We start from the raw sequence: 26,223 nt of genomic DNA, 5'->3' as shown, positions 1-26,223 counted from the left end.
CCCACCCCCACCCCAACTAAACCTGTTGTCATTGAAACAGAGTCTGACTCAAATCCCCCACAGGACAGGGTGGCACTGCTGCATTATTAACAGAAGTCAACTGCCACCAGAAGTGGCTGGTGGGCTTGAACTGGCAACCTTCTGGTTTGCAACCAAGCATTTAACCACTGCACCACCAGAGCTCTTTATGCTGATAATACCATATGTTTAATTTATGTTCAAAACACCCATGTATGGCTGACAACAATTAATAAAACAGCAATCTCCAGGCCATGGGCCAGACCAAGACAAATACTGTACATGGCCAGGTCCCTGTCTACTTCTCCAATTTCATCTCGTGGTAATCTTCCCTTTGCCTCCTAAATTTTAGCCACACTGATCATTTCTCAACACTTTGAACACACCATACCCCATGCCCCAGGACCTTTGTATATGCTGCCCTACCTTCCTGGAATGCTCTAATGTTGGCAGAGTATCCTTCTGGTCTCAGCTTGAATGCCATATGCTGACAGGCCTTCCCTTCCCTGACTCTAACACAGGCCTTTCCATAAAGCTCCTAGTCTACCAGCCTATGGTTGCTTTCAGTCTGTAAGCAGTTGGCAATTGTTTTATTTGCTTGATGGTATGCCTACTTTAAGTCTGGCTTCCCTGGAGATGAATATCTTCTTGAAGTCGAGACCCTGTCTATTTTATTCATTGCAGCATCTTTGGCACGGAGAGGTACTGGATAACTCATTTTGACAGGCGGCATGGTGTACTCAGAGAAATAACTTGTCCAAAGCTAAGCAGCTAATGCGTCCTGGGGCCAACAGTGATGTCCAGTTCTGTGCTACCTGCATGAGCTGGGGATGAGTTTGACGTCAGCTCCCACATCTCCACCAGCCCATGTGTCCATCTCTCAGCACCAGGGCCAGGACTAGAGCCAGGAGAGTGAGGCATACATCTTGGTCACAGAATTTAAGGGGATGCCAAATACTCAGTCATCAAGATACATAATATTTGTACAAATTTAAATTAATGCCAAAAAATCCACAGTGAACAAAATATCAAAGTGTCAAATAAAGACTTGTATACCAAGCTTCACTAAAGCATTATTCACAGTAACCCATAGGTTGAAACCATCCCAGTGTCCATCAGCTGATGAAATGATGAACAAAAGGTAGGACACACATCCAATGGCTATTCCTCAGCTGTAAAAAGGAATACATTTCTCATACATTATATGATATGGAGGAACCTGGAAACCATTATGCTGAGTGAAATAAACCAGACACAAAAGGTCAAATATTGTATGATTCCACTGACACAAAATGTCTAGAATAGACAACTGTATACAGACAGAAAGCAGACTAGAGGTTACCAGGGGCTGGAGGAAAGGGAGGAGAGGTAGCTATTGTTTAAAGGGCACTCACTTCTGGGGAGGTGGGGGGACTGATAAAAAGTTTGGAAACAGACTGGTAAAGGTTACACAACATTGTGAATGTAATTAATGCCACTGAACTGTAGACTTTAAAGTGATTGAAATGGCAGATTTTATGTTATATATATTTTACCACAAACATTAAAATCTAGGGCCAGTGAGACATTTTATTTAATAAATTTTGATAGTCATTCACCATGATTTTTATTTTCCATTAATTTTTATTTTTTACATCTCACACAACAACAGTACTAAGCTTGATTATTGAGGTTTTTGGAACTGCCTTGAGTTGTTTTGTGTCCAAGGTGAATGCCTTGCTTACCGTACTGAAGCTCATCTGGGTGGGGGCTTGGTTCTCATAGGCAGCTAGCTGCCTGAGGCCTATTAGCAGTAGCAAATGTCAGGCCCATCATGGAAGTATCTGGAAGCTGAGCTCTACTGAGAGGCCCAGGACCCTGGATGATCCATTACTGCCATCAGTGTCCCTGCCCTGGGGCATCGCCCTCCTTCCTCCTGAGAGTCTAGGAAGGACAGCATGGCCGTGCCTCCAGGTTCCAATTTTCCAGAGGGACTCAGGAAAGACAGAGACTATTACCGCTCACCCTTGTGTCTCAGGACCATCTGCTTCTTGCAGCAGGAAAGGGACAGAGGAAGAGAAGGTGCATGGGCCAAACAGGGGGCAGCACAGAGAGGACTTGCTGTGTTTGCACACCCAGCACCTCAGAACCCCCTGGGCCACCGCTCCTTCCTTCTTGCCCTCTTTCAGCTGGTCTTACTAAGCTGGTGGGATGCAAAGGAAGATGCCAGAGGCCACATGACAAAGCTCATTAGAAGTGAAGTCAACACAGGAAAGAAACAAAACGAATCTAACCCCTGCTGCTGAGTTCATTCATAGTAACCATATGGGACAGAGTAGAGCTGCTCCCTAGGGTTTCTAAGGCTGCAAATTTTTACAGGAGCAGATGGCCTCATCTTCTTCCTGTGTAGTGGCTGGTGAGTTCAAACCTTGGGTCTTGCAGTTAGCAGCACGATGATTAACCCACTGCACCACCAGGGCTCCTTCAGCTCAGGAAAGCCCAGTCCAAAGATGGATCACTGGTTCCTGATGACACAAGCTGAACCCCTGAATCCAGCTTTGCCTGGACTTAGCTTTTCAGCTACACTAAAAAAGCCACTTATTGGCATGGACTTGTTTTTAACTCACAGTGACCCTGTGGAGTTTATGGGAGCAGAAAGCCTCATCTTTCTCTCAGGGAGCAGCTGTGGGTTTGAACCAGGGACCTTCAAGCTAGCCAAGATCCAGTGCATATCCTAATCAACTGGGCTCTTCTCCTTGGTTATACAGTCTCCCCCAAACTCCTTATTGTTGAGATGAAGTCTTGCCACGCATTGTATTTTTTTCAAGCAAGAGAATCCTAACACTCCTATCTTCCGTGGCCAGCCCAGCACACATTTACCTCCTTCTTCATCAGTTTGAGCTGTTCTTGGAACCTGGCGTAGTCTCGCTCCTGGTCCAGGCGGATCCGCTTGGCCTCCTCCCGGCGGCGCACACCATGGTCTTGTTCCATCTTCTCTACTTGCTGTTTCTGCTGACGCTCCAGGTTCTCCAACTCGGTGTCAAAGAACTTTTTCTTGGACTGGAAAGAACGGAAAGAGAAATTTAGCAAAATCACTTTATAGCTGGTAGGAAGGTGGGGAGAGCTCAGAGTTTGCATGTTATACTTGGGTTTGAGTCCCAGCTTCACCATTTCTGTGTGACCTGAGTCAAATGACTTAGCCTCTCTGACAAGTCTCAATTTTCAGACTATCGCCCTTGCACAGTTGTGGGTGGTGTTCGACAAAGGTTATTTCCCCTCTATCCTCCCATGTGACTCAGAGGATCACCGGTCACGTGATTTAAACATGTGTTTACAAGTCAAGGCTTAATAAGATTTTGAAACCATGGGAATTGGACATCTGTCATGAATTACTCTCCACTGCCCAATTATCCCTGGCTCTCACTTAAAAGAAATGGAGGGAAAAAGCTCTGCAGGAATGATCTTTCCTCACTCACGTTGATTTCTTGTTCAAAACGTTTCTGCAACTGCTCTAGCTGTAGCTCATGCTTGTTGCTCAGCTGGGTCTGGTTCCGATGTTCTTCCTTCTGGAGCAACCGGAGCTCTCGGAGTTCCTGGCGCCTGCAGGATTAAAGTATGTGGACATTCACAACCAGAAAGTGGTCTCAGGGATCATCTAACTCAGACAGGGAGACTAAGGGCTGGAACATGGAAGAGCACCACACGAGTCAGGGGTAGGAACATGACTAGAATCCAGGCCTCACTGGACACATAGCAACAGACAAAACATTAGTCATCTTCATATGTAAAGAGTATTTAAAAATCAATAAGACAAAGATGAACATACCAGAAAAAAAGTGGTTTATAACACAGACATGAAACAAAAGATGAAAAAAATTAAAATTACATGCACTATCAAACATCTGGATAAACACTAGACTGCCAAGTGCAAGGCCAGTTGGTGATTAAAATCCAGTAACTGCCCCTCGGAAACCCTATACAGGTTGCTATGACAACAAATTAAACATATTTAAAAATGCACAGACAGATGATAAACTAGATGACTGAGATCTCCTAAAAATTAAACATGTATGTGCATCAAAAGACTTCACCAAGAGAATTTTATAAAAAGAGAACCTATGTGTTTAAGAGCAAAGATGTCAGCTTAAGGACTAAGGTGCACCTGACCCAAGTCAGGGTATTTTCAATAACCTCATATGCATGCGTAAGCTGGATAGTGAATAAGGAAGACTGTAGAAGAGTTGATGCTTTTAAGTTATGGTGTTGGAGGAGAATATTGAAAGTGCCATGGGCTGCCAAAAGAACCAATGGATCTTTGTTGGAAGAAGTGCAACCAGAGTGCTCCTTGGAGGCCAGGATGGCCAAACTTCGTCTCTCATACTTCAAATATATTGTCAGGAGAGACCAGTCACTAGAGAAGGATATTATGTTTGGTAAGGTGGAGGGTCAGAGAAAAAGAGAAAGACCCCCAGCAAGATAGATTGGCCAAGTGGCAGCCTCAATGGGCTCAAGTGTGGCAACAATTGTGAGGTTAGCACAGGATCAGGCAGTATTTCGTTCTATTGTGCATATGGTCGCTATGAGTAGATATAGACTCAATGGCACCTAACAACAACAACAACAAATATACTGGGTAACAATTTTAGCAAAGAGATATCAGCAAGTGACTAATCTCTAAAATTTATATAAATCTTCAACACATCAACAACAACAAAATAAACAATCCAATTAAAAAATGGGCAGAGGACACGAACAAACACTTCATCAAAGAAGACATCCAGGTGGCCAACAAACATATGAAGAAATACACATGATTGTTGTTGTTATGAGGGCTCATTTTCTGGCACTATATGTGACAGTGTTTCTCTGCTATTCATAAGGTTTTCAGTGACTAAATATTTGGAAGTAGTTCGTCACTCCTTCTTCCTAGTCTGCCTTTGTCTGGAAGCTCATCTGAAAGCTGTCCACCATGGGTGACCTTGCTGGTATTTCAAATACCGGTGGCATAGCTTTTAGAATCACAGCAACTCACAAGCCACCACAAACCTGACAGATGAGTGGTGGTGATTAGCCATTGTTGTTGTTGTTGTTGTTGTGTGCTGTGGAGTCGGTTCTGACTCATAGTGACCCTGTACAGGGTTTCTGAGGCTGTAAATCTTTACAGGAGCAGAAAGCCTCATCTTTCTCCTGCAGAACAGCTGGTAGTTTTGAACTGCTGAGCATGAGGTTCACAGCCTGATTCGTAACCACTATGCTACCATTAGCCATTAGAGAGATGGAAATCAAAACAACAGGAAATATCATCTTGTGGGTGAAACTGTAAAATAGTGCAAGCTCATCCACGCCCACTGCAGCACTGTTCACAATAGCAAAAAGAGGGAAACGCCCTAAGTGCCCATAAATGGACGAATGGATTAACAAACTATGGCGCCTACACACAATGGAATACTACATACGCTCAGGAACAACAATCTATGAAACACCTCATAACATGGATGAACAGGAGGACATTGTTATTGTTGTTCTTAGGTGCCATCAAGTTGGTTCTGACTCCTAGTGACCTTATGTGAAACAGAGCAAAACACTGCCCGGCCCTGCACCATCTTTACAATGGGATACTTGAACCCACTGCTGTTGCCACTGTGCCAATTCATCTTGCTTGGGGTCTTCCTCTTGTTTGCTTTTGCAGTAATCCATAGTACCTTTAGCATTATTCTCCAACACAATAACTTAAATGCATTAATTCTTTTACAGTCTTCCTTATTCACTGTCCAACTTTCACATGCATATGAAGCCACTGAAACTATCTATCATGGCTTGGGTCCGGCACACTTTAGTCTTCCAACAGACCCTGAGAACTTGATGTTACTACCACTCACTATGAACTGCTCTGAGAGGGACCACGTTAGAAGGTCATAGAAAGAGTGGGAGAAACATGTGGAACAAAGTTCAAAATCATCAGAAAGACCAGACAGAGACTGGTGGAACCCCTGAGACTATAGTCCTTAGACACTCTTCAGGTCTGGTATTGAACTCAACATCTGGTTCAACTTTCAACCAAATGACAAGCAGACCTGTAAGGTGACCAAGAACACCAGGGAGATATGCGCTCCTTAGAATGACCAACCATAGGCGATCCAAAGGGCAGCATGTTTCTCAGGATAAAGCTCAGAAAAGAAGGATGAATGGAAATCGTAAACCTCGAGAGGAAGTAGGCAGAGTGCAGTTACATTGTGGGGACTGCAATCAACGTCACTAAGTGTGTATAAATTGTTAAATAGAAAACCAGTTTGCTCTGTAAACTTTTACCCAAATCATGTCTTCTACCCCAAAAAGTTTAAAATGCTTTTAAAATTACTTATAAGGACACACAATACAATATTAAAAAGAAATATTTTCTTTAAATCATTAAGATTATAACAGAATTGGATATTTTCATATACTGCTCTTAATATAAATTGGTAAGACATCAGTGGAGGAAAATGTAGCAACATGTTCATGCTCTTTTACATAATAGTTTCACTTCTAGATACTGAATCTAAAGAAATATTCAGAGATGTACAATTCAATAGATTATGGATGTTTAGAACAACATTATGTATCATAAGCTGGTCCCTCAATATAGTTCAAATGAAACAAATTAAAATACAGCCCCATGCTAGAATTCTACAACCACTAAAAATAAAGTCTTGGACTTGTTGGGTTTTAGTGCTGTTGAGTCTGTTCGGACTTAGAGCAATCCAGTATAGGGCTTCTGATGAATGGCTGGTGACTTTGAACCACCAACCTTGCAGTTAGCAACCCAGTGCTTATCCTACAGTGCCACATTAGGCTACATGGGGTCAAACTGGCAATAGCAACTCAAAATGTTAGGCAAGAAGCTTAGTGGGCAGTGAGTTTATATTAATGGAGGAGAAACAATTCAAGAAAAGGACAGTGAAGAGGGTTGGACAGCTCAAATCTGTGTCACTAAATTGTACATACAGAATGTTGAACTGGTACATGTTCTGCTGTGTATAATATACTGTCAACAACACCAACAAATAAAACAAATTCTTTTAACACACCATGTTTTATGCAAATATTAAATTACATTGGGAAAACATCTATCACAAATATGATAACTTGGGGACTTTCAGCAAGATGGCAGAAACACTGCACGGACCCTCTACAACAAAGATGTTGTTGTTAAGTGCCACCAAGTCGGTTTCGACTCATGGCAACCCCATATACAGTTTCCAAGGAGTGGCTGGTGAGTTTGAACCACCAGCCTTGTGGTTCAAACAAACCACGGGGTCCAATGCTTTATCCCACAGTGCCACACCAGGACTCTATCTAATAGATGTTAATTTTATAAAAGGAGCACTCAATAGTTAAAATACTGGTAGGATAAGCCCTAAAGTGTTAACTGTGTTTCTTTCTGGGCAATAACATTAAAATGTATCATTTATGTAATCAGTATCCTTCTACCAAATTTATTCAATCTGTATGTTGAGCAAATAATCCAAATAGCTGAACTATATGAAGAACATGGCATCAAAATTACAGGAAGACTCATTAATAACCTGCAATATGCAGGTGACACAACCTTACTTGCTGAATGCAAAGAAAACTTGAATCACTTACTGACGAAGATCAAACACTACAGTCTTCAGTATAAATTACACCTCAACATAAAGAGCCCAAAATCCTCCCACTGGACTAATAAACAACATCATGAAAAACAAAGAGAATACTGAAATTGTCCAAGGATTTGATTTTTCTTGGATTCACAGTCAATGCCCATGGAAGCAGCAGTTAAGAAATCAAACAACATACTGTGTTGGGTAAATTTGCTATAGAGAATGTCTTTAAAATGTTAAAAAGCAAAGATGCTACTTTGAAAATTAAGATGCCCCTGACCCAAACTATGGTATTTACAATTACCTCATATGCACACAAAAGGTGGACAATGAATAAGACAGACAGAAGAATCCCGCCTTTGAATTATGGTATTGACAATCAGCCAGAAGAACGAATAAATCTGTCTTGGAAAAAGTTTACTCAGAACACTCCTTAGGAGCTAGGACGGTGAGACTTCATTTCATGAACTTTGAACATGTTATCAGGAGGGGCCTGTCTCTGGAGGACTTTGGTTTGGTAAAGTACAGAGTCAGTTCAGTAAAGGAGGACGACCCTCAAGATATGAATTGGCATGGTTACTACAGTAATGTCTTCAAGCATAGCAATGGCTGTGAAAACGACACAGGACCAGACAGTGTTTCCTTCTGTTATATACAGGGTCACTGAGTAGGAATGGACTCAACAGCACCTAACAACAACATGTAATCAGAAAAGAAAAACAAACTTAAAAGCTGCAGAAAGAAATCGGGCCTCCTGACTTGGATCCTGGCAGTTCAGAATTGGGTTGACATGGCTTGGGTTCTAATCTAGTGCCCATCAGCTGTCCTATTGGGTGTTCACTCCTGCCCAGTCCTGAATTGGTACAAATGTCCATGGCACTACCCACCACAAGGAAAGGCCTGGCACATTCTCTGCGGTCCATAGGAGGCTGATGTGAATATTAGCTGTCAACTTTGTCAATCTTTGTGACTCTTTACTTCCTCATCTGTAAACTAGGGACACTTAGCTTGACCACTCAAATCCTTTGAGGATTAAACGAAGTCATGCATGTAAAGTACACAAAATCACAAAATTAAAGTTCAGAGGACAATGAGGATGAACAGGTGACCAAGGCAGCTTGTGTCTTTACAGCACATAAAAAAAGCATCTATCTGAGCCACCTGAATCTACAGACCATTTGAAAAACAGACTGAAGCATTAGATACCAATGACTGAAGTCTAGAAGAGCTGTGCATGACCTCAAGAACATCATACAGGAAGTAAGTAAAAGATCATTAAAAAGACAGGAGAGAAAGAAAAGACCAAAATGGATGTCAGAAGAGATTCTGAAACTTGCTCTTGAAACAGAGAGAAGCTAAAGCAACAGAAAGAAATGACAGAGGAAAAGACTTGAACAGAAAATATCAAAGGGTAGCTCGAGGACAAAGTCAAGTATTATAATGACCTGGAGTTAGAAAAGCAAAATGGAAGAACACATTCAGCATTTCTCAAGCTGAAAGAACTGAAGAAAAAATTCAGTCTTCAGGTTGCAATACTGAAATATTCTACGGGCAAAATATTGAATGATGCAGGAAGCATCAAAAAAAAAAAAAAAAAGGAAGGAGAGAATATAAAGAGACATTGTACCAAAAAGAATTGGTTGATTCTCAGCTGTTTTGAGAGGCAGCATATGATCAAGAAACTGTGATACAGGAGGAAGAAGCCCAAGATGGATCAAAGGCACTGGTGGAAAACAAGGCTCCGGGCATTGTGAGAGTACAAATGAAATGTTTCAACAGACCAATGCAGTGCTGGAAGTGCTTACTTATCTCTGCCAAGAAATTTGGGAGACAGCTACCTGGCCAACTGATTGGAAGATATCCATATTTGTGCCCATTCCAAAGAAAGGTGACCCAATGGAATGTAGAAATCATCTAACAATATCATAAATATCACATGCAAGTAAAATTTTACTAAAAATAATTCAGAAACACTTGTAGCAGTGCATTAACAGGGAGATGTCAGAAACTCAAGCTGGTTCAGAAGGGGGCATGGAACGAGGGATATCATTGCTAATGTCAGATGGCTCTTGACTGGAAGCAGAGAATACCAGAAAGATGTTTACTTGTGCTTTATTGACTATGCAGTGGCATTTGCTATATGGACCCTAATAAACTATGGCTAACACTGAGACAGTGGGTATTCTAGAACACTTTATTGTGCTCATGAGGAACCTGTACATAGACCAAGAGGCAGCCGTTGACACAGAACAAAGAGATAATAAATGGTTTAAAATCAGGAAAGGTACATACCAAGTTTGTATCTTTCACCATACTTATTTAAGGAGCTCTGGTAGCGTAGTGGTTACGAATCGGGCTGCGAACTGCAAGGTCAGCAGTTTGAAACTACCAGCTGCTCCGTGGGAGAAACATGAGGCTTTCCGCTCCTGTAAAGATTTACAGCCTCAGAAACCCTGTACAGGGTCACTATGGGTCGGAACCGACTCGACGGCACTTAACAACAACATTTAATCTGTATGCTGAGTAAATAATCTGAGAAACTGGATTATGTGAAGAAGAATGTGACATCAAGATATGCAGGTGACACAACTTGCTTGCTGAAGCAAAGAGGACTTGAAATGTTTACTGGTGAAGATCAAAGACTACAACCTTCAGTATGGATTCTATCTCAATGTAAAGAAAATGAAAATATTTACAACTGGACCAATCAATAACATCATGATAAATGGAGAAAAGATTGAAGATTTCATTTTAGTTGGATCCACAATCAAAGCCCATGGAAGCAGCATTAAAAAAATCAAATGACATATTGCCTTGGGGAAATCTGCTGCAAACTATTTCATTAAAGGGCAAACATGTCACTTTGAGGATTAAGATGCATCTGACCTAAGCTATGGTATTTTCAACTGCTTCAAATGGGCACGAGCAACACCACCCCATCTCCCCAACCCTCACAGGGGAGGACAAGTATGTGTACCTGCCCACCCGCATGCACAAAGGGGCATTGTAACTATCAAAAAGTCTGCTCTACAAAACAATCAACCAAAATTAAGTCCAAAGAACAGCATTTGCCCAAAAATAAAGGTCAGAAGGCAAGAAGGGGCAGGAAAGAAGGACAATGGAAAGGCTATCCCAGACAGGAAGTGAGTAGGGTGTTGTTACGTTGAGGGATTGAATAAACTGTTGAATGGTAAATGAGTTTTCTCTGCAAACTTTCACCTAAACTGCAATGACAACAACAACAAAAGAGTCTGCTCTCATCCGTCTGGTCCCTAGAGGGAAGAAGACTACACGGCACCCTAATTGCTTCTATTTTGTTTTAGACTGTGTGTGGTTTTTGTTTTTTACATTTCTAACATTTTATTGTGGTTTGGGTGAATGCTTACAGAACAAATGAGTTTTCCATTCAATTTTGTTTCATGACATTGGTTGCAATTCCCTCAGCGTAACATTCCCAGATCTTCCCAATTCTTGTTTCCATGTGTCTTTCTAGAACATCAAATACATGAAAGTATGTGTTTGATGTTCTATAAATTTGCTCCAAGCCAGTCTTGAATTTACCCTGTACAGGCCTGGCTCCTGTGGAGCAAGGTGACTCCTTTGTCTCCCTAGCTGGTACACCTTCCCTGGCTGTCCCTAGTTAGCACCAGGCCCAGTACAAAGTCAGTGAAATTCTCATACAGACAGGTCTAGTGTCATGGGTTGAAGCATTGCCCCCAAAGCTATATCCACTATCTAAGCCCAAGAACCTTATTTGTAACAGGGTCTATCCAGATATAATTGAGAATCTTGAGATCATCCTGGATTACGTGGGTAGTCCCTAATTCTGATGACAAGTGTCCTTATAGGAGATACACACAGGAGAGGACAGAGGAAGAGTTCATCATGTGAATCTAGAAAAGTGTGGTCACGTGCCAAGAAATGCCAGGAGCCACCAGAAACTGGAAGAGGTAAAGAAGGATTCTCCCCTAAAAACTGTAGAAGCACAGTCCTGATCACTCTTGATTGTAAACTTCTGGACCCTAGAACTGAAACAATAGATTGCTATGTTCTGAGCCACCAAGTGTGTACCTATACCACAGGAAATTAATATAGCCAATTGCCCCTTCCCAACTGGGAAGTAACTTACCTGGCAAGAAACAGTTTCCTGATTTACAGAACTGTGGAATTATGGTCTCCTTCAGGAGGGTTGTAGTGCTGTAGGATAAGCACTGGACTGCTAACTAAAAAGTTGACGCTTCAAATCTACCAGTCACTCATTGGAAATCCTGGACAGGCTCACTATGAGTTGAAAGTGACTCAACTCAATGGCACTCAACAATAACAAGAGGGTGGTAAAGAGTTCCTGGGTCACACAGATGGTTAAGCACTTGACTTCGAACCAGAAGATTGGTGGGTTGAGTCTACCACAGCTTATCTTAGATGAAAGGCCTAGAAAATCCAGGCATTGAAAACGCCATGGAGCCGAGTGGATGGCCATGAGTCAGAACTGACTTGGCAGCACCTGATTTTGAGTTGGTTGGCTTGTTTAAGGAAGGCTGGGGGAGAGGGCAGTGGTGGCTGAGAGGCAGAGTTCTTGCCTTCCATGTGGGAGACCCTGGTATGTTTCCCGGCCAGTATACCTCACACACCGCCACCACCCATCTGTCAATAGAGCCTTGTGTGCTGCTATAATGCTGAATGGCTTGGACAGAGGTCCTGGACTAAGAGGCAGCCTATTTTAGAATATCAGCTCACAAAAATCCAGTGGATCCCCTGGTCGGATTCTATTATGTGTGAGGCCCCCATGAGTTGGGGGCCAAAATTTACAGCAGCTAATAACGAGGGGGCTATTAGTGGAAAACAGCAACGGAGATGTGCAAAATCTGGTCACACCTCCCTGGTTTAAGCCCTCAGCAAGGCTCACTGGTTTTGCCTCCAAAATGTATACCAAATCCAACCACTTTGTACCTTTTCCTCAGCCATGCCCTGGTACATGCCAACAGCTGGACTGCCCTGGAGGAGGTCTCTAGTCTCGCTGCTCACAGTCAGGCCTTTTGACAACCCCTCTCACAGCTCGTCTTTAAAAAGGGACATCAGAGCTGGTCACCTCCCCCACTGCACCTGGAATAAAGCTACACTCCTCAGTCTAGCCCACAGGCCTGCATGACCTGGGCTTTGCTGACCCCACTGACCACATTCTCTACCCTCTCCCTCTGACCCTTACATTCAGTGCCTTAGACAAGCCAAGGGTCACTTCTCAGAGCCTCAGCACTGCAGTTCCCTCAGGCTCCCTAGTCCTGAGCAGTCTCATCTTCATCCTCTGTCCCAGTCCAGACCTCCTATCATATTGCCTATTCACTATCTCATAAGATTTGCCTCCATCAGAAATTATCTTGTGTGCTGTGTATTGGCCAATTATGGGTCAGTTCTATAAAGGCAACGGACCATCACCATATCCCCAATCTCAGTGTGATGCCTGTGCTCAGTCAGTGTCTATGTTTGGGATAGACAAATAGGCAAATGCATGGATACATGAGTAGATGGGTGGGATGGATGAGTTGATGGATGGATGGAGATGGATGGATGGGTGGGTGGGTGGATGGATGGAAAGATGGGTGAGTGGGTTGGGAGGATGGATGAGTAGATGCATGAATGTATTCATGGACAAACAGTTAGATGGATGGGTGAGTGGACAGATTGGTAGACAGAAACATGAAGACATGGAAGATCACAATCAAAACCAGTTTCCTTTTGTTTCCCTGATCTCTCACACTTGATGCTGCAGACAGATGACCCTCTGTCCATGCTGCATACCCCATATTCACCCCATTACTACCATCAGAGGCCCTTCCCAGACATACCTGAGAAACCTCATCTCCTCATCCTTTTTCTCATCTTCGCTGATGATCTTGGAAGTGGTGATGCTCACCTCCACACCATCCACCACAAACTTCCGTGTCCGTTTGAGAGTCTTCTTGTACAGCCTTGAGTCCTGGTTGGGGAAAATCATTAAGCAAACCTTAGCAGTCCAACTAAGAACTCGCAGATGATACAGGGGGAAACCCACGGCCTTCCTGGTTCTCTAGACTTAGCCTGGCTCAGGGAGGACATGGCTACCTATTGTTCTCTTCTTGTCTCAAGCTTCTCAGACTAAGAGCCTGTGTGTCTGAGCATCCCTCCTTTCCTCTCCCTGATCTTGGTCTTCAAACACTGCCCCAATGCATCCCCACCTCACTGTCAGCATCTCCCAACACACAGAAAGAACTGGGTTCTATTCTACCACGTACTCACTCTGTGGCCTGGACAAGTCTGTTGTCCTGTCTGAATCACAGCTTCCTCACCAGTTAAAGAAGAGTAACAACAGCACTCCCCTCACAGAATAGTAGTTGTTGTTAAGTGCCGCCGAGTCGGTTCCAACACACAGTGACAAGAGCAATTGGTTTGTTTGAACTGCTGACCTTGAGGTAAGCAGTCCAGTGCTTATCCTAAAGCGCCACACCAGGATTCCATCTATGTTACCCGGTGGTTAGGACAAGTCAGTGAGATAACGCATGGGGGGTTACGTGGTGCAGCACCTGGCTCATGGCAAGTGTTACCTGAAAGTTATCATTCCAGGACCCGAATCTCTTGCCAGCAATGCTGAACTCCAATGTGGACAACCCAAAGCTGTTTCATAATTGATCTGGCAGGAAGCCTGACCTGGCCTGAACTCCTAGGTGGAACTGCCACTAGTTACTCACACTGTTTACCTTTGCTATGAATAATCATGCATTTCACATGCTGTTTATAGAGGAATGCCTGGCCTCCTAGAGGTAAGAGATTATCTATGATGCCCTTTGAAATTCTGGACTCTAGTTTGGTTGAGGGCCTATGGCCTGCAGTGGTCTCATCATAGTCTCTTCCCCGCCGGTCCACTGTCCCTCCTGGTGAAACCCAGTCCTGCCGTCCCAGGAGAGAAAGCCAGCCAGCGTGGCTCCAGACAGTTGGTCTTTGCACCCTCAAAAGTGCTCTGACTCCTACTTCTGCTGAGTAGAGACCAGCCCGCTGGTCTTGCTGAGTGCTATGCCCCACCCTACACTCCTTGGCCTCCTCTCATGGCACCTTGCCCGGGACACCTAAGGCTGTCATGCCTGATTTCCATCTCCCCATCATATCCAGTTCACATGTCCTAGGATTGTGTTCAAGATGAGTCAAAATAGCAGAAAGAAATGGAAAATGGCAGGAGAGAAGTGAAGGGGCAGAGCAGAATGGGCCTCGTCCCGAGCTCACAGGTTTCTTTCTACTACTGCAGGCCAAGGTGCTGATACAGCCAGCAGAGCCTTATTGGAAGGGTCAATCGCTGCAGGTCAGCCAGCACAGGGATGTTCTCAACACTCTGCAAGGGCAGGCATGAGGCAGAAGTGTGTGGTTAGCATAGGAAAAAAGGTAAAAGTGATCTTTTTATGTATCTAGGGTCCTTTTTGAAAAAAAACAAAAAACTAGAGGAACTAAACAAGAAATGGACGAAACTTATGAAAGTTCAACATAGTTGGCACGGTTCGTTGTGTGATTTACAACAGAACAATCCAAGTCTGGGAATTATACTATTGTGTTTAATGTTGGAGTCCTTGAGAAATGCAAAAGCTTGATTCACTCAGTTACTGACAGGTTGGAGGTTCAAGTCCACCTGGAGGTGTCTGGGAAAGAAGGAGTGATGATCTACTTCTGAAAAAGCAACCAGTTAGAACCCCATGGAGTACAGGTCTACTCTGACACACATGAGTCTTAACTGATTCCACGGGAACTGGTGCTGGTGGTCTTTAGGTGGCTTTTATGTTGGGTCTGTGGGACAAGGCAATTCCCCTGAGGATAGGGAAAGGGGTTTTCCTGGAAGGGAGTTGCCTTCTAATTATGAGAGAAAGAGACAGCTCCTGGGACAGGAAATAGGGTATTTGGTAAAGGAAGAACATTCTCGTCTTGACCTGGGCTCCAAGGAAGGTGCTATGCTGCCTGACACTGCCTGGGGTGTGGGCTCTGGGAAGCTGCCACCACAAGGAGTTCTGTCAGGATGCAGCTGGCAGGCAGAGGCAGGCTGAGAGGGCATGGGCACGACTCCTTCTCTGCCTTTGGAAGATGCTGGGCCTGGAGGCTCTTCTACATAAGAGCTGCTACTTGTCCTGTCCTAGCAACCTGTGGGACTCTTGTTCCTGAAACACATTGTCGGGCTCATTAGCTGCTGCTTCTCTTTTCTCTCCCTTTATTGACAAGTGTTTTTTGAGTGTCTACTGTGTGGTTTTCATAGGTGATAAAAAAAGAAGCTAGAGTTGTTACTGTACTGTCAAATTGGTTCCAATTCACAGTGACCCCTATGTATAACAGAATAAAACACTGCCCGCCTCTGTGACATCTTTACAATTGTTATATTTAAGCCCACTGTTGCTGTCATTGTGTACTCCATCTCATTTAGGGTCTTCCTCTTTTTTTGCTAATCCTTCCCTTTACCAAGCACGATGTCATTCTCCAGGGACTGGTCCCTCTCCTGACAACACGTCCAAAGTCTGAGAGACAAAGTCTTTCTATTCTTGTTTCTAAGTTTTCTTGCTGCAATTCTTCACAACAGATTTCTTTGTTTTTCTGGCAGTCCAAAGTACTTTCAATACTCTTCATCAATACCATAACTCAAATATATCAATTCTTCTACAGAATTCCTTATTCATTGTCCAACTTTCAAATACGTATCATTGAAAATAACAAGGCTTGGGTCAGGCACACCTTCATCCTAAAACTGACATCTTTGTTCTTTAACATTTTTAAAGAGGTCTTTTGCAGATTTGTCTAAGGCAATAAATCATTTGATTTCTTGACTGCTGCATCCATGCGTGTTCATTGTGGACCTAAGCAAAGTAAGTCTTTGACAACTTCATGATAAACAGAGAAAAGATTGATGTTATTTATTGGTGTAGTTGTATTATTGGTCTAATTTTCTTTACATTGAGGTGCAATCCATACCAAAGGCTAAAATCTTTGATTTTTATTATATGTATTTTAAGTCCTCTTAGCTTCCAGCAAGCAAGGTTATGTCATCTGCATATCACAAATTGTTAATGAATCTTCCTCCAATCCTGATGCTGCATTCTTCATAATATTGGCCAGCTTCTGGTTATTCTTTGCTCAGTGTACAGACTGACTAAGTATGGTGAAAGGATACAACCCTTGCACACTCCTTTCCTGATTTTAAACCATTCAGTACCCTCTTGTTTTGATGGCTGCCACTTGGTCTATGTACAGGTTCCTCATGAGCACAATCAATGTTCTGGGATACCCATTCCTCACAGTACTTGCTATGATCATAGTTTGCTATGAGTCGATACCGACTCAATGGCATCTAACAACAACAAGCATCTTTCTGGTATTCTCTGCTTTCAGCCAAAATCCATCTGACATCAGCAATGATATCCCTTGTTCCATGTCCTCTTCTGAATCTGGCTTGAATTTCTGGCAAGTCCCTGTTGATGTGCTGCTATAACCGTTTTTGTTTTTTTTACAAAAATCATACAAACATTTATTAAGCAAAAATATTAAAATATGAAACTTGTTTCTCAACATATCCTCCACCTACATCTATACATTTCTGAAGGCCCTATTTCTACCTTGCTAACCTTTTTTATTCTATATTACTAAACATACTGACAGTTAAGATTCACATTAATTCTTTGAATCTTCCTGATTTATGAGCAAAGGATATCATTTCAAAATCTTTCCTTTAACATAGAAACACATCGCTGAAAATTGATAGTAAATATTATGCCTACCCTAGCAAAAAGGAGCTCTGGTAGTGTAGTGGTTATGAATTGGGCTGCTAACCTCAAGGTGGGCAGTTTGAAATGACCAGCTGTTCCACAGGAGAAAGATGAGGCTTTCTGCTCCCCTAAAGATTTGCAGCCTCAGAAACCCTGTGCAGGGTCACCAACTCCACGGTACTTAACAATAACAACAACCACCACCCTAGCAAAACAGAATATATCAGTAAGAGAAAACATCCTAACCACCATGTCATCAAAAAAAATCATTACAACTAAAGGACTATTTCTATTTACCATTTTTTCCAAAAATCTTTTATCCTTCCTATTTTAGAATATATCCTGAAATTATTTATCTTCGTCAACAACCATTTTTAAATTATCTTCAGCAAAATATCACTTGGATGTGAGATTAATGATATTGTTAGATGATTTTTGCATTCCATTAGATCACCTTTCTTTGGAAAGAGCACAAATACTGATCTCTTCCAATTGGTTGCTCAGGTAGTTTGCTTCCAAATTTCCTGGCACAGAGGAGTGAGCACCTCCCGCTCTGCATCATTTGATAAGACATTTCAATTTGCATTCCGTCAGTTTCTGGAGTCAACTTGTTTTTCGTTAATGCTTACTTCACAGCCCAGATTTCCTCCTTCAATATCATTGGTTCTTGATCATATGCTACCTCTTGAAATGTCTGACCATCAAAGAATATTCTTTCCAATTTCTTTGGACACCTCTAACATCATTCAATATTTTGCCCATAGAATACTCCAATATTGCAAGTTGAGGCTTGAATTTTCTTCTTCAGTTCTTTCAGCTTGAGAGAGGCTGAGCATGTTCTTCCCTTCTGGGTTTCTAACTCCAAAATCAGCCCTGGTTGGGGACTGAGGCTTCAGTCAGTTAAGTGGCCAATGGTGAGTTTAAGAACATTCTAGAATTGATCAAAGTGGGCAGGGGAAGGAATGAGCCTCTTTTAGTCAGTGGTGGAGAGTAGGGCTGCAGTTCCCACTGGGAAGGCAAATGGAGTTAAGAGCATACAGCTAGGGTCTGATCAGTTCCTCCATCTCCTACTCCATGGCTCTGCGAACCACTTTCATTCAGTTCTATAATTCATCTGTAAACTGGGATGATGAAGTGTTCATATCTTAGGTTGACCTCTCAGGTACAGTTTTGTCACCCGCAACATTGCCCATCTCCAGAAAGCCAAAGAAGATAGCCGTGAGCCCTCTCCTTTTATTGAAGCTACTAGTCATCAGCTGAACCATGTGGCTGACCCTAAACTATGACCCCTGAAAATTCCAAATAAAACAACTTCCACTTCTTGAATTCTCTCTCCTGAATTGTACCAAGGCCTTTAGCCAAACTTTGAAATTTAAACCTAAACCAGTTATTTGACATTACTGATTCTCATGTGAAACTCAAATAATTTGGAAATTAAACTGTGGATCAAACTGTTGTTAGCTGCCACCATGTTGGCCCCTAACTCATGGGAACCCCATGCATAATGAGATCAGACTGTTGGGATCCACAGGGCTTTCCTCAGCTGATTTTCAGTTAACTGCCAGGTTGTTTTTCCTCATCTATTTCACTTTAGAAGCTCTGCTGAAATCTGTTCAGCAACATGGCAACTGGCAGATAATAGTGGCTGAGAATTGAACCATGAAAGGGGAGAATTCTACCACTGAACTACCCTCCATGAATTGAGCTACAAGTTCCTGCCAGAAAAAGCAATCCTCATGGACCACTTCAGATGAGAGACAGCTGCTAAATGCTTTCTAAAAGCAACGTGGGGCTGTAAAACATTCTACAACAATCTTGCTTCAGATCTCCAGTGCAAGAGGTAGAGTTACCTTAATGGACAGAGAGCCCGTCTCTCTGTTCAGGGACAGGTCGGCGGAAAGGGAGGTGCAGTAGTCCATGCTCTCGGAGGTGGAGAGGCTGCCACAGTCTGAGTCCCTCTTGGATGGGCCTGAAGCTGCCTGGGCTGTGGGCTCCAGGCTGCCATTGGCGAGCTTTCCGTCACCCAAAGTCTCCAGAGCACTGCTGCTTGGCCGGCTCTGGCCTGACTTCTGGGACCTATTGGCAGCTGGATTGTGGTCTCCCCAGTCAGTGACCGGCTTCTCCTTGGCTATCTGAATCCTGGCATCCATGGATACTGGCCGGGACTTCCGGAGAGGTGTAGGCACAGCTGGGCCATTCTCATTTCCAGGGGCCACATCTGGGGGGTTGGTGGTTTGGAGGGAAATGTCTGCAGGGGGCTGGCTGCAGGGCCCATTCACGCTGTCCTGAGGCTGATTTGGCGTCGGTGGGGTAGAAGATGATTCCTTTGGAGGCATGTCAACATTGAGGCTCGGCTGACTCACCTCAGAAGTGTCCTGAGTATGGCTCCCCACAGACTAGAGGGAAAAAAAAAAGACAGTTAAGGTCATGCTGCTGTAGGTCTAGGGGCAAGTCAGAGACATAGAGAGCTGGAAAGTCAGACCCTGACCAAGTGACACGGGTTAGGGCCAGGGGAGTCAAACAGGCAGAAGTCTCTAGTAAGCCACAGTCCTCCCCACTCCCTACTGCCTAATCAACAATAAAATTACTACTTGCTTTAAGGAATAGAAATCTGATTGTGTCTAATTTTTGCTTCATTTTATAGCTACTGTTCCTACTAAGAGTAGTCTTTGAGTGTTGCAAATGATTAATGTTCTCAGCTGCTAACTGAAAGGTGCCTCAGAAGAAAGGCCTGGAGATATACTTTTCAAAAATCAGCTACTGAAAAACCTATGTAGCATAGTTCTACTCTGGCACATGGGGAACACTTGTTGTGTGCCATCGAGGTGCTTCCAATTCATGGTGACCCTCTATAGAGTTTCCCAGACTGGAAATCTTTCTGGGAAAGAAAGCCTCATGCTTCTCCACAGAGTGGCTAGTGGTTTTAAACTGCTGACCTTGCAGGTAGCAGCTCAATGCATAACCATTCAGGGCCACCTAGTAAGTCTCAACTCAATGACAATGAAGAGTGAAGGGGAATGTCCCCAGCAGGACAGCTCAGGCCTTTAGTGTTGACAGTAATTGCTGTGTGGTGGTCAGTTGTGACAATGGAGGGGAAGAGGCCCAATTATGGCCAGATCTTCTCATTTTTCAAGAGAAATGAAAAAATCTGGAGTTTTACTCACATCTCCAGATTTTTCTATGGCAGTGAATTCAAAAGTCTTAAAAACTGTGTTAAGGCCAAACAAAACCTATCTGTTGGTTGGATTCAATCTACCAGCTACCAAGTTTTGAGTTTTGTTTGATATGTGTTTTTGCAGGGTAGAGGCGTGTTACAGAGTGCTGGAAACATTGCTAGGATGAAACAGAAAAATAGAACATCCATTTCTGTGGGTCAGACACAAATGTCCAGCTTAATGGATAAAGTGAGAAGGCGTACAGATACCTTCCAGGTCAGGAGTGGCACCTGCCACCTCCCAAGGGGCTCCTTCCTGCTCCTCACCCTGTGTAACCCCTCCCTCTCTTCCATGTGACTTTCTACCTTTGCATCTAGGATCCATCTCTAAATGTTATGTTGTCCTTGAGAACATCAGTCATTGAAATCCCTTAGAGTACAGATCTACTCTGGCACGCATAGGCCTGCCACAAATCAGAGTCGACTTGATGACCACTAAATGCTGTAGAGTAGGTTTGTCTGCTTTAAAACTCTGTATAAATGAAATTACACTGTAAGTGTTCTTTGGGGTCCTTCCAGCCACAGGTTTTTGACTTTGGTTAAAGTAGCCACTAGAAGCTATTCCAATCCTCCTTCCCTTCAGCACCCAGAGTTGGTTTCCAAATTCAGAGCTGATCTGTTATCCCCTAACCAACACCCAGGTCCTGTCCAAAACCCTTCAGTCCCCACCACCCACCAGGGCCCTCACAATGAAGACCGGCTTCTAGCCTGTAGAGAGCAAGGCTGCGGTGACCACTTTCTACCTCCCTCTCCAGTCCCTCTGTCTATCATCTCTTCCTGGAAACAGGCCTAGCAAGCTGTTTCCCTCCCACCTTGGTTCTCTTACTCACTGCCTAGACCTGACTCTGACACTTATCTGTTCAGCCAGCCACTTGACTTCTCAGACCTCAGTTTTTCCATCTGTACATTGGGGTCTTGGTTCCTCTCTTTTGTAGGCATCAGAATTGCTACAGGTACAAGGCTTGCAGAATATGCCCAGCACTCATTCCGGAAGGGTTTAGTCAATAGCTGTGGCTACTATACTGATTCCAAAGAGCCCTGGTGGTGCTGTGGGATAAGTATTGGGCTGCTAACTACTAGGTCGGCCATTCAAACCTAGTAGCCACTCTGTGGGGAAAAGATGAGGCTGTCTGTTCCTGTAAAGATTTATAGAAACTCTGTCTTGAGTCACTATGAGTTAGAATCCACTCAGTGGCCGTGGGAGGTGGGTGGTACTGATACCTCTTGCCCTCTTCAAAGCTTGTCATTCTGGTGAAGATTTGCACCAGACTCAAGCTGCTCCCATGATTGAATCAACTCGAGGAAGCCATTGTTTGGGCCTGCATGGGACAAGTCCGGTCCCTGCTCAACTAGGTACTATATATCAGGACAAATACTCTCTCTTATCATCCCACCAACAAGCCCTTCCCAAGTAGTCAGACGAGAGGTTAAGAGCAGTCACTTGGGACGGAATCAGGCCCCAGAATGTACTTTGCTTGGTGTATTTTATTTTAATATAAATGAGCTCAGAGAGCTGCTCAGCAAATACTACAGCTACAAGTGGGTTACCAGTATGCCAAGACAGGGTCCTCTTGGCCCTCTGGGCAGCCAGGCGGGGTCTGCCACTTCTGACTCCACGTGGCCTCCTCCATTTCTCCCAAAGTGTAGTGAGTCTCATTTTGCATGTGAATCAATGTGAAAAAGGTTGAGAAGAACTGACTTACTGTCAGCTTTTAAAATCTGGAAGATTCCATGTGAAAATCAAGATTCCTGGTTTCTCCTGGAAATGTCTGGGATCTGTACAGCACCCCCACTGTGTCTCCCCGGCCCACTCACCTGTCTCATATAACCTGCGGTAGAACCCTCCTTCCATCTCCCGGCCCAGAGTCCTGCCCACCCCAGCCCCCAGTCCCTTGGGCCTTACAGGGGTGGCCTCCACAGACTCCTCCTCTTCTGCTTCCTCTCGGCCATCTTCGATCTCCTCCATCACTTCCGCCTTGGCCTCCGCCACTAGTTCCCGCAGAGCCTTGTTACTGGTGATGCTGCTGACGAAAGGGTGCTGAGAGGGCAAGACACACCTGAGTCAGAACCACTTCAGAGCAGGATGTGGGGAGCCTATCATCTGGGTTGAGACCAAGCAGCCCCCAGAAAAATGTGAACATGATCTTGGTAAGGGAGGCCTGTGTATGGTACAGCATGACTTCTAGCTCTGCCACTTACTAGCTGTGTGACTCTGAGCATGTTGCTTAACCTTTCTGAGCTAAAGGCTCCTCCAGTGAAGACAATCACACAGATCCCATGGATAGATCGTGAGGATTCGATGACACTATGCATCTGGAAGTGCTTATCCAGGGTACAGGATCAAGCATCGTTTGTTTTCTTTTTTCTTTTCTTAAGGCTTTAGTGTATGGTTGAAAAAAATGTACTATCTAAATGTTCTATTACTAGCTTAGTGACTAACCAAAAGGTTGGCTGGCGGCTTGCGTCCACCCAGAGGAGCCTCAGAAAAGCCTGCGGACCTACTTCTGAGACTTCTTTGACACATGTGTGGTTGCCATGAATTCTAATTCAGTCTACTGCAAATGGTTACGACTGGTTAGCTATTTTACTGAAATCTAACTTCAATATAGGGAAGTTCACAAATCTTAACATTGCAACTCAGTGACTACAGGGTTGCTATGAGTCCAAATTGAGCCACAGCACACAGCTACTACAACTACACACACCATTAACTACCATCCAGCTCAGAATGCAGAGCATTTCCATTATACCAGAAAGTACCTTTGTACAGGCAGCTCCAGATTTCTAATGAGTTCCATTCCTAATTGGTCTTTAAGTCTGTACATAAGTCAGCACACTTTGTTGTTAAGCACCATCGAGTCAGTTCCAACCCATAGCCACACTAGGACTCCAGGTATGGTTTCTATCTAACATCAGTTAGTCAAATGTCTGTCTCAGTATAAGTGTACAATGTACTTTTCTATGCATATTGTTGTTGTTAAGTGCTGTTGAGTTGTTCCAACTCACAGCCACCCAGTATCAGGTTTCCGTGGAGCGGTGGGCTTGAACTGCTGACCTTGTGGTGAGCAGTTCTGTGCTTGTCCTACAGCACCACAACAGGACGCCTTTCTATGTATAAAAAAACATCAAAGAAACACTGCCAGATACACTAAAACTTCTTAATATAATGCAGTCATAATAATATTTTAATGTGCATCATAAGGTAGTGTATAAGGAGCTCTGGTAGCATAGTGGTTACAAATTGGGCTGCTAACTTCAAGGTCGGCAGTTCGAAACTACCAGCCATTCCATGGGAGAAAGGTGAGGCTTTCTGCTCCTGTAAAGATTTACAGCCTCAGAAACCCTGTGCAGGGTCACTAAGCCAGACCCAACTTCACGGCACTTAACAACAATAAGGTAGTGCATATTGTAAATTATTAACCATTGCATGTACCTCACATCTTTTATTTAATACGCTTTACAGGGGGTTGTTTCTAAGACCAAGTTGGTTCCTAACTATAGATTAGCTCTGGTTTTGACCTGAGGTTGTATGTAAATTGGAATGTTTGTAACCTAGGGACTTCTGTATCCCCTCCCAATCAATCCCCACAGTTGCTCATCTCCAGACACTGGTTCTGCCTGCTCCTTCACTTCACTTAAAACACAGTTATATGGAATGCAGCTTTAGGTGTCTGGCTTCCTCGATTCAAACCCGGCATGTGTGGTTACTGTTAATTGCCATCAAGTGGATGCTAGTGTGCAGAGTAGAACTGCTTCACAGGGCTTTCAAGACTGGCCTTTTGGAAACAGACCACTAAGCCTGTCTTTTGAGACGTCTCTAGGTGGGTTTGAAGTGCCAACATTTTGGCTAGTAGCTGAACGTATACCTTGGCTTGCTCTGCTCAGCATGATGCCTGTAAGGTTAACCTCTGTCATTGTGTGCATCAGGAATTTGTGCCTTTTTCATTCTTAGGGCGTACTCCACTGGATGAATGGGTCAGTTTGTTACTCCATTCTGCTTGTTTTTTGATATTTGGATATTGGATATTTGGTTTGGATTTTAGATATTTGGGTTGTTCCTTCCTCATTTTTAGTCCTGGTGTGGTGCTATAAGATAAGCACTGGACTGCTAACCACAAGGTAGGTGGTTCAAACCCACCAGCTACTCCTTGGAAACCTTATACAGGGTCACTATAAATCAGAACCAACTCAACGGGCACTTAACAACAACAATAAATAGAACAGCTGTGAACATTCTTGTATTCTATCTTTAGTTGGATTTACCTGTTTGGCTTTAAGAAAGAAAACACAAACCCTTGAGGCAGAGTAATGTTTATTCTAGGGAGCCCTGGTGTGGCACTGTACGATAAGCAGTGGACTACTGAGGTTGCAGTCCATGGGAGAAAATTATGGCTTTCTCTCTTGTAAAGATTTACAGTCTCAGAGACCCTCCACAGGGTCACTGTGAGTCGGAACCTACTTGATGGCAGTGAATTTGAAGTTTCTTTAGGAATATGTTGTTGTTGTTAAATGCTGTCAAGTTGGTTCTGACTCATAGGGTTTCTAAGGATGGCTAGTGGGTTTGAACTGCAGACCTTGCAGTTAGAAGTCCAGATGTCTTAGGAATATGAAGATAGGTCAAAAAGTATTGCTACAAAAATATTAAAATATGAAGCTATTTCTTGATAGATCATCCATCTAGCTGTCTAGACTTCTGAAGATGATGCTTCCATCTCTCTAACCTTTCCCAGAAGAATTCTGCACTCTTTGATTTGTTGTTGTTGTTGTTAAGTGCTGTTGAGTCAATTCTGACACAGAGAGACTCTGTATAGGGTTTCCGAGGAGTGACTGGCAAGCCTGAACTGCCAAACTTGTGGTTCAAACCGACCTTGCAGTCCAGCACATTAACCCACAGCGCAACACCAGGACTCTTTGATTTATACATCCATATCAAAACAGCAGTTTGGGCAACAGTGAGGGACTCCACTCATGTTCCTTTGAAATGTTTTTTTGAGTTTGGGGAAGGGGCAAGGCCAGGGCTATATGGTGAATGGCGTAATATTTACTAACAAAATTTTTGTAGGACAGCTCTTGCTACCCTCAAAGAATCAACAGGCGCATTGTCTTGATGGGAAAAAAGTTCCTCAACTTTCTTGGCCTTTTTATCACCAGGGCAATTTGCAATTAAAATTAAAAACTGCTTCTTAATAAGCCCCTGCTATTATCCTGTGTGGAGTCCTAATGTGGCACTGTGGGTTAACGTGTTGGACTGCAGAGTCATTAAAACCACAGTTAGTGGTTCAAGCTCACCAGCCACTCCTTAGAAACCTTATAAAGGGTTGCTATGGATCAGAACCTACTCAACAGCACTTAACAACAACCATCATCCTATTTCCTTAGAGAAAATCTGTTAAGATTATCCCTTTTGACTCCTGGGCCCAGAGTCAGTGACATAGCCACAGAGGACTAGAGTGGAGAGTGAAGCATCCAGCTGATAAGAAGAGAGGGCATATGCATAAGAATGCCCACACTTGTAGATAATACCCACTTGACCTGACTTCAATGACTGGATGATCAGAGCTCAACTAGAAGAAGAAAGAAGAGATAAAAAAGAGGGAACAAATCTTTACAGCAAGGATCATTCCCACCC

The 26,223-nt window shown here is 43.5% G+C and overlaps 1 protein-coding gene across 1 annotated transcript in view; it reads right to left on the bottom strand.

The window, feature by feature from the left end:
• Positions 1-26,223, bottom strand: part of STK10 (serine/threonine kinase 10) — a 205,567-nt gene that overhangs the window by 51,085 nt on the left and 128,259 nt on the right. Inside the window, exons 8-12 of the mRNA XM_006864812.1 lie at positions 22,498-22,632; positions 19,231-19,776; positions 13,463-13,593; positions 3,474-3,597; positions 2,878-3,057 (exon numbers count right to left, since the gene is read on the bottom strand). Coding sequence (XP_006864874.1) covers positions 2,878-3,057; positions 3,474-3,597; positions 13,463-13,593; positions 19,231-19,776; positions 22,498-22,632 — 1,116 coding nt within the window. The remainder of the gene's footprint in view (positions 1-2,877; positions 3,058-3,473; positions 3,598-13,462; positions 13,594-19,230; positions 19,777-22,497; positions 22,633-26,223) is intronic.

Source organism: Chrysochloris asiatica, unplaced genomic scaffold (assembly GCF_000296735.1).
Source record: "Chrysochloris asiatica unplaced genomic scaffold, ChrAsi1.0 scaffold00071, whole genome shotgun sequence".
Lineage (NCBI taxonomy): Eukaryota > Metazoa > Chordata > Mammalia > Afrosoricida > Chrysochloridae > Chrysochloris > Chrysochloris asiatica.
This window is presented reverse-complemented; position numbering and strand designations above follow the sequence as displayed.